The following is a 9,258-nucleotide window of genomic DNA, read 5'->3' on the forward strand; positions in this document are numbered from 1 at the left end:
CATCCGTGAGCTCCAGGGGATTATGCCAGGGCCAGAACCAGGGCTCCCCACGCCTTGCCCGCGCGCTTCCGCCTGTCTAGTTTATTTATTAAGAGAGGAAAAAAATCAGTTTCTCCCCTATCCTTAGCCCCAACCCCAATCCAGTCCCAGGGATCGTTTTTTGGGGTGGGGGTCGGTCTTCCCCACAGACGATCTAAACCTAAACCTAGAGGGAGGCGCCCAGGAACAGTCCTAGCGTCTCCAGACCCCTTTGCGTCGGCCAAATTCAGCCTCCCCCTCCTCCCTCTCCCTCCCTCGGGCCTGCCAGGGGGGCGTTGCCCTGTCCCTTTAAATCTCCCAGCTCCCTCCTCTTTGCCCCTCCTGAGAGCCAATCAGAAGAGACCAGTTTCCCTTTGCCCCGCCCCACCGCCAGGGGTGGGAACCCCAGGAGACCTGGCTCCGGCGTCACGTGCACCGGTCGCGTCACACGGGCGCGGGAGGGGTGCAGAGGGGAGTCGGGCGGGAGACGGCGGATTTCTTAATGAAGTGTCCCCGCATGCGTAGAGGGACTGTGGGGAGGGAGGTGGAAGCACCCGGAGGAGGAGGGGAGGGGAAGGGAGGGAAGGGAGGAGGGATGGGGGAGGGGAAAAGAGAGCGAGGTGTCTCCCTAGCTCGCAGCCTCTGGCAAGTGGAGTTTTTAAAAAGCTCGAGCAGATCATGTCATGACGACTTCGCTGCTCCTGCATCCGCGCTGGCCGGAGAGCCTTATGTACGTCTATGAGGACAGCGCGGCGGAGAGCGGCAGCGGAGGAGGCGGCGGGGGAGGCGGCGGCGCGGGCGGCGCGGGGGGCGGCTGCAGCGGAGCGAGCCCCGGCAAAGCCCCCAGCATGGACGGGCTGGGCAGCAGCTGCCCGGCCAGCCACTGCCGCGACCTGCTTCCGCACCCCGTGCTGGGCCGCCCGCCGGCTCCCCTGGGCGCCCCACAGGGCGCCGTCTACACGGACATCCCGGCCCCAGAGGCTGCGCGCCAGTGCGCCCCGCCGCCGGCGCCCCCCACCTCGTCCAGCGCCACCCTGGGCTACGGCTACCCGTTCGGTGGCAGCTACTACGGCTGCCGCCTGTCGCACAACGTGAACCTGCAGCAAAAGCCTTGCGCCTACCACCCGGGTGATAAATACCCGGAGCCATCGGGCGCCCTGCCGGGTGACGACCTGTCCTCCAGGGCCAAGGAGTTCGCCTTCTACCCCAGCTTCGCCAGCTCCTACCAGGCGATGCCCGGCTACCTGGACGTGTCGGTGGTGCCTGGGATCAGCGGGCACCCAGAGCCGCGTCACGACGCGCTCATCCCCGTCGAAGGCTACCAGCACTGGGCTCTCTCCAACGGCTGGGACAGTCAGGTGTATTGCTCCAAGGAGCAGTCGCAGTCCGCCCACCTCTGGAAGTCTCCCTTTCCAGGTAAGGAAGGGGCCCGAGCGCCGCCGTCGCCAGGGACCCCTCCCCGCCCCGCCTGCCCCGGGGCTCCGCGCCTCAGCCACCCCCGCCGTCTGGCTCCGGCGCGCCGGCTCTGCTGGGCTGCCGATGGAGCCGGCCCGGCGAGCTGCGCTGAGGAATGCGCCGGGGAAGAAATCTGCTCCGACACGTTCCCCGGAGCTGCCCGGCCGAGAGTGAAGCAATCAGAGGCGCCCGATCGCCGGGCCGCCGGCTCCGCTCTGGTAGGGAGCTCGCCTCCTCCTCCCCCAGCCTGCTCCAGTCTCACGCGCGGCTCTTGGCCCCCCGTAGCCCGCTTCCAGCCAGGAATGGGGGTGGGGTGGGCCTTGGGTGCTTTGGAATCTGAAACCACCAGGACAAAACCCTCAACTCACCGAAAAATTGGGGGGGGGGGGTGGATAAGAACTACCTCGCCTGAATTTTCAAGATCGTTCAGGCACTAGACAGGTTTTTTTGTCTTTGTTTTTTTGGATAGGGGTCTAATTTGCCGGTTCTAAAGAAATGCAGAATATTTTCTTTCATTGATTTATTTTAAGAATTCCGCCACGAATGTCCCGATCATGAAGGGATCCCAACTAAAATCTCTAGAGAGGGTGTAGAGAAAAGGGAGTTTGCATCTCTCTCCAGGGATAGAAAATTTTCTTTGCCTCTCTGGCATACTGAGCTCAAATCTTGTGGGTGTTCCCCCACCAACTCCCCCAAATGTCGGAGAGAAAGAGAGTTTTCTATGTTTCAAACACAGAAAAAGGAGAATGAGGATGAGAAGTAGGGGACGGAAGACCTGTGCTGGATAGAGCTGGGATCCAGGCCCGGGTTAAGGACCCCTAAGTCTTTGCCTGTGTGTGCTGGGGATTTACCAGTGTCCTGTTTTTTTTTTTTTTTTTTCAACTGAGGCTATTACTGAACCAGAGGGGATCCTGCAATCCTCACCACTCCCCAGATGAGAAATGTCAGTTCCAGGTTTGTCAAATTCACGTCAGGAGCTTAGGATTCAGCACTGCGCTGACAAATTACATATCCAGAGCCTAAGTCTGCTCTAGTTGTATGCAGAGCCTGGTGGGAGAGGGTTGACTGGCTCCATTCTATTGCCTACAGGAGTCCTGGGGGGCCCAGAGAAGCCACAAATGTCTCCCCATACTATGTAAAGGGGCCCCCAGCTCTACATGTGAGCCCAGGGACATTTTCACCGGGAATTATAGATCTGAAGACCTCCTAAGGGTGGGCCTGAAATTCCTCTGCATCCGGGATTGGGGAAAGGGCAGATGGTGAAAAAAAAAAAATCACTGAATGGTGTTAAAAACTGTAGAAACTAACATTCTTGCAAATATTATGAGATTACTTAGTATAACACAACTGAATATCAGGGTGGGACCCACACTAGACACCCCATTTCTGGCTGTCAGAAGATTGCAGGATGATAGAATTTTAGTACGTTGGTATCATGCGTTACCGACTCTGTATGGGCCATAATATTTTTATAGAATAATTTCTGTTATTAACTACCTAATATGAAACACATGATGACACATTTCTAGACGACAGGCAATTCACATGTAAGTATACAATCATGTATTACAGAGAGAAGGCCCTTTAATTCTCCATCTCACCCAAATGGAAAACTCCTTTGGAGACAGGGGTCCAGCAGGAATTCTGGGGAGCCGGTAGGCCATGCTAAGGGGCCAAGGGGCAGGGGAGGAGATGGCCACCTGGCCCCCTGTGGACAGAGGCACAGGTGTAGAGCAATGGGCAATGGGTCTAGCTTAGAGAGGTGAAGAGAAGGATACTCTGGCATCCTTGTGTATGTGGAGGGAGGTGGGGGTGAAGGATTGGAGAGAAGCTCAGAAATATCTTTGAGCAAAATATACATCTTAAAGATTCCCGGGGCGGGAAACTGCTCAGAATAAACACTTTTTGATCATAGCCTCCTAGAGAAAAATATCTTTGAAATAAAAAAAAAATACAGCCCAATTGAGATTTAATACACTTGCAAATTACGGCATGGAAATGGATATAAAACCCACTGTTTCTCAGCAGCTATGGGCTCACACACTCCCTGTGTAGAAATAGAACCAGGCTGGTGTATCTCAGTGAGTGCAGACGTCCAGGCAAAAAAGCAGATGAAAAATAAATTATCTTCAGACACCCTCCACCTTTCTACCCACACAGAGATCTTTTAGAAGTAGTGAGATTTCCAGATAACTCTGTCTATGCAATTGTGGTTTTTTCCGGCAGCATCTAGGCATAAACACTACTGTCTCTCTTTAGCGCCTCTGGCTCTGAGAAACCTCATCTATGGCAGTCTGGGCTGGTGTGGGATATGGAGGCAATTGTTCAGAAAGATCCAGATAATTAGGGCCAAGATGTGTTGTGGCTTCTTCCTTCCCCCAATTATAGAGACCCTTGTTTCATTGCTCTTTTTTTTTTTTTCCTTCCTATGGTGAGATAGATACTTTTTTTTTTTTAAACAGAGAGAGGCAAAAATTCCAGAAGAGAATCAGCAAAAATTCCAAGATAGAATCAGAATGGGGGGCAGAGAGGACAGGGAGAGACAGAGTCAGATAGGATTAGGGGAGACCAATAAAATGAAATAGTGGGTTCTTTGGGTCATATTGGGAGTCCCTACTGATAAGCTTTGGATTATGGTTGAGAAGAGGAGCTAGGATTCCTAGCTGGACAAAGTCCTCTACAGGGCGCAGAGCTCTGTTGTAAGAGTGGGTGGTCAAGAGCCAGTGGGCAGTAGGAACCATACACAAGACCCCAAGAGTAAGCTAGAGCTGAGCATTGATCTGATTTTTATTCGCTTTTCAAAGGTGTCTGTTAGATCCTCAGGTATGAAGTGGTGTGTGTGCGCGTGTGTGTGTGTGTGTGTGTGTGTGTGTGTGTGTAGATGCTCTGGAGGGAGGTTAGGGAAGGCCTGATCGTAAAATTAATAACCAAGTCCCCTACTTACTTTAGGCAGCATAGACACAACTCGAGGTCTAAACTTCCAGATGTTTCTACATCTGTGGATCCCAATTCCTTTCCAGACAAGACAGCGGACAATTAAAGGAGGCTTCTTTGAGAAGGCAAGACTGAACGTATTTTTCCAGGAGGCCAAAACAACCAACATTTTGGTCAGATCCATTAAAAACTTGGGCAAATCAAGCCTCGGCATCCTATAGAGAAAAATAACCAATTTAGACCAGTTATCTGTGTTTCAAAACGGATTTTTAAGGATCGTGTTGATTGACCCTCATCAGAAATTTAGAGTTGGGTTTAGGGGATCCAAAATTGGGAAGGTAACTATGAGCATTTTGAGAAAATGAGATAAAAAATCAGGGACAATTAGCTGGTTAATTCAGGAACCCAAACCCACTTTATCTCATTTTGCTCTCCAGTGAAAAGGAGGTATTTTGGAGCTGGATTGTACAAGAAAGGCTATTTCCATTTCAGAACTTACTACATCATGATGTCGAGTCAGAAAATCTCGGCTTAAAATCTGGCTCTGCTTCTTAAGTCATTTTACCCACTCTAAGCGTCACATTCCTCCTCTTGTAAGTTGGGCTTAATAAAATAAACCTGAAAAAAATGTTCTAAGGATTTATTTTTTTTTAAAGACAGATACCTCATGGTATCACTACTTACTGTCTTCGTGTTACTCTTGTCCCAGAATCACCCATCTCCTGAATCATGGCTACATCTGTAAGAGTAAAACAGATTTGAGCACTGAGAGACGGTTAAAAATTATCTTGTACAAAAAAATCCTTTTTAACCCAAAGGAGCTCTGTGAAAGTGAAGTTGTTTTGTGTTTCAGATTTTTTAAAAAAGCCTTGGCCCATTCCTACATAGGCAGACACAGGTGACAAGTCCAACAATTTTCCTGAGAAATTGGCATCATGACGACAGCTAAACCAGGCCATTGGAACCCCTCTTTTCACATATTCTTCCTGAGCGCTTTATTTCCCACTGCATTTGATTGTGACCCTCTTCTCTTTCCAGCCTGTGTAGACAAGTATTCCTGGATGAGAGCAGACCCAATGGCAATGGTGTAGAGAAGGTGTTTTATGAGGGTGGGGTGAGAACAAGCATTTCAGGAAGAGCTTTGTGTCTATGTTCTGGACTGCCTCTCTACTTCCCAAGGGCACTAAGAATGAAGGGGGGGGTCCTCAAATATTCAGTCCTCATCATTGGCTTTTACCTGAAGAAGTCTAACAATGACATTTTTTTTAAATTGAGGGGTGAATTATTCAGATAGTCCCCCCCCCACTCCCCACTTCCCCTTGAAAGTGTTGCCATGACCTTTTTATTAACAGGGATAAGAGTGGAGTGGAAGGGGGATATAAGTGAAATATATTGTTCTTAGTTCCTGGGAAATTCACAGAGCATAAAGAAATTGAACTAGCAGTGGTTGGGATAACAAGGTACTTAGGGTTTAAGGTTAGTGTTCCTGCATGCGATGGCCACAGTTTCCCTCAACTTTGGAGGAATGGAGAGGAGAGGTCTTTGGAGCAGAATTTGCTGTCTTGGTGAGTGGACGCTTGTAGGGGCAAGAGGAGGGGCACTGAGTTCTTTTTGTAGAAGACTTATGTGAACAGTGGGTTTTAGCCCAGAGGTCTCTCCTGGTACTTCCTTTGGTGGGCAGACCCTGGGGTGTGGACCCCTTAGCTCCAGGGGCCTGATGCCCTACAACTCAGGTCCAGGACCTCCTACCTTGGATGTCGTTAAATGGCTCACAACATTGGACTTCTAGAGCGATGGGCTCCCAGGCAGGCTGGCTTCACCTGGATACTTTTCTTCTCTACCTGTTCGTACAGGTCTCCGATTCCTAGGGTAGAAGCAGTGACCAAAGGCATGAGGCCCCACTTGGTGGTCTGTGCCCACCGAAGCTGTCTCTCAGCCATGCTCTCCCTCAAACACACAACAGAACATTTTCCCCCTGGTAATGGCACACAGTCTATACTAATGGTTGCCCAAATAATCTAACTGCAGGAAGGAGGAATTTTCCTGAATACCTGCTATCCTCTAGACCCTCAGACCAGGGTGGAATTTGTAGGGACCCTTTTACAGGTACAGGAGTCTAATAATGAGTGCTGTGCAGAGCCATATTGGAGCCTGAGGCAAAAGAAAAAAATCAGTACTACTGGTCCCACGTTTATCTTAAAATTTGTGATTTTGTTTATCATGGATTTTTTTGCACTTATTTTTTAAACATTGCCTGAAAATGTTATTTATTTCGATTCCCAAGTTTTTGGCGCCCCCTCCCCTCTTTTCAAGTTGGCATTAGGGGCAACACACCCGTGACCTCGCCTTAGCGGTGGCCTTGCTCATAACAGAGGCACAAAGGACTGGGGGGCAATCCCTCTGTCCCCTTGGAATCCCTGCCGCAACCTTGCGCCTACACGGTGATGCAACCTGGGGCGCACAGCCTGGTCGGTCCAGGGTCCAGACACACGACTCACTTCCCGCCGCCCGCCTTCTTTCTCTCCCCCCAGACGTGGTTCCCCTACAGCCCGAGGTGAGCAGCTATCGGCGAGGGCGCAAGAAACGCGTGCCCTACACCAAGGTGCAGCTGAAGGAGCTAGAGAAGGAGTACGCGGCCAGCAAGTTCATCACCAAAGAGAAGCGCCGGCGCATCTCTGCCACCACGAACCTCTCGGAGCGCCAGGTCACCATCTGGTTTCAGAACCGGCGGGTCAAAGAGAAGAAGGTGGTCAGCAAATCGAAAGCGCCTCATCTCCACTCCACCTGACCGCCCATCTGGCCACCCGCCCCATCTATTTATGTCGCCGCTTTGTACCATAACCGAACCCACCGATGGACGCTTCGCCGGTGCGGACGAATATTTAATGTTAACGAGAAAGAGTAACCGCGTCGCGGGAGGCAGAGAGGATCCGAGGGCGAGCTCCGCAGCCCCCTGCTCCCCACCCCATCCTCAACCCCCACCCCCATGCAGATGGGACCTACTAGCCTCTACAGCTTTGGAGGTGGGTGTGGGTGGGCTGTGGGAGGAAGGCTAACTGCCTCCACGTCCCTTTGCCCTCGACCTTGGCTCGCCAGAAAACCTAATGGCAGCAGAGAGCCCGATCATTCCAACCAAAACAGGGTTGGGGGACCCCGAATGACCCCATTCTTGCCTCATCCTTTGCCCAGGCAGGTTGATGACCCTCCTGAGGGCGGGGCCTCGGTGCAGGGCCTGGTGAGCTCATACCATCCCCCCCAGTTCCTCCTCCTGTTCCCAGTCCCTCCCGCGCTCCTTAGTTAGGCAAGATTTCCCAGTTAAGATTTTCTGTGCATATTTTAAAAGTCGCGTTAATATTAATCATACTTGTTAGGGATCTGGCATCGTGATTGGAGTACAGACAGCGCGTAGGTTTTCTTTCTTCCCTGTTTCAACAAAAGCTGGAATCGGTGGGGGAACTGCCCGCCCCCACTTCAACCAGGAAGCTGAATTTCTCCGGAGTCCCCACTGCCTCCTGTGTTCTGCTCTCCATCAACGTGCAGAGATCCAAGGAGATGGAAACTCCAACCACGCTGCTAAATCTCTCTCTCTCTCTCTCTCTCTCTCTCTCTCTCTCTCTCTCTCTCACTTTCTCTCCCCTTCCTCTCTCCCTCTCCCTCTCTTTACTGGGGATCAGGCCAGGCACAGAAGCTGAACGTTTTTCTAAGGAAAGGACAAACTTCTCTTCCAATGGGATGGAGAGTGGGTCCCCCAGCACAGCCCCTCTCCAGCTGCCCTTCCATGGAGGCAATAGCTGAGGAGACAGCCTCACACTTTCACTTTTACTGGTTGTCCAGAGGGAAGCAGTTTTCTTCCAGAAGGCCAAAATAACCAGCCCCCAATTAACCAGCTAATATAGACACCGCCTAACATTTCCCTCCTCAAAGGCCAACTCACTGCTGAGGGGGGGGGAGGCCCCTCACCTTCTCCCTTCCCACTGGTGCATTACAAAACAGTGTTCTTTTGAAATGTTCATCAGAAATAGGCTTTTTTAAAATGTGTGTATCTGTATATAGTATTGTGATGTCTGAATGACAACGTACTGAATGCAAAAAGAAAAAGAACCCCACAAACCTGTTTTTAAAATAAAATCTTTTTTTTTTTTGCCTTGATTTTATCGCTCAGATTCCTTCTGAAGACGCTTCTGTCCGCTTGCTCGTCAGGGCCATCCCTGATACCCTGACTCAGCCTGGGCGAGCAAGGGGAGGAGTGTAGACATCACCCCCAGCCGGGTAAATTCCAAACTCCTATTTTGTTCCGCTTACATTTCTAAAGTGAGTTACTTGGGTTGTTGACGTGATCTAGACAGGAGAAAAACACCATCCTCAGAATAGATGAGTGTATGTTGGGAAGAAACGGGTGTGATTAGCAACTGGGAAGGCCCGGAAGCAGGTGAGTGAGAAAAGTACGTTGCCATTGACCTCCGGTTAATAGTTGGGGGTCAGGCCTGGATTTAGGAGGTGAGAAGGCAGCGAGCACCCAGTTGGAGCTGGATGCTGCGGCGGTAGCGGACGGTGGTAGGGGCCCTCCTGCCCCCAGAAGGGTAGCCGGTTCAGGGCTGGGGCTAGGAAGGGCCTGCACAGCCTGTCCTGATGGCGTGTAGCCCGCAAGCTCAGCATTCTTGGGCTGCTCTCTTTTGTCTTCCATCAATCTATGCCGAGACATCAGGCCGATAGGACCCTTTGGTCCTGCAGTTCACTAAGCCAACCCCACTTTCCCTCTCCAGCCTTGCTGGGAACCACAGTCTTCCAGGCAGTCAGGAGCCGCGTGGACTCTGCCACTAACTTGTTTCCCCCGTCGCGTCCGTCCGTGCC

The 9,258-nt window shown here is 51.5% G+C and overlaps 1 protein-coding gene across 1 annotated transcript; it reads left to right on the forward strand.

Annotated features, from left to right (window-relative positions):
* Positions 1 to 701: 701 nt before the first annotated feature.
* HOXC13 (homeobox C13) lies at positions 702 to 7,195 on the forward strand. The gene is made up of 2 exons (XM_047067433.1): positions 702 to 1,434; positions 6,939 to 7,195. Exons 1-2 carry the CDS (start codon positions 702 to 704, stop codon positions 7,193 to 7,195), a joined length of 990 nt encoding a protein of 329 aa, XP_046923389.1.
* Positions 7,196 to 9,258: the final 2,063 nt, after the last annotated feature.

The sequence above is a fragment of the Lynx rufus genome, unplaced genomic scaffold (genome assembly GCF_022079265.1).
Source record: "Lynx rufus isolate CCGP_SWC_20201006 ecotype Redwood Valley unplaced genomic scaffold, mLynRuf1.p SCAF_7, whole genome shotgun sequence".
NCBI classification, from domain to species: Eukaryota; Metazoa; Chordata; class Mammalia; order Carnivora; family Felidae; genus Lynx; species Lynx rufus.

Excerpts from the sequence above, each read along its gene's own strand:
- HOXC13 (XM_047067433.1), top strand. The coding sequence starts at position 702 with ATGACGACTTCGCTGCTCCTGCATCCGCGCTGGCCGGAGAGCCTTATG. Across the intron at positions 1,435-6,938 it reads CTGGAAGTCTCCCTTTCCAG|ACGTGGTTCCCCTACAGCCC; the intron begins GTAAGGAAGGGG and ends CTCTCCCCCCAG.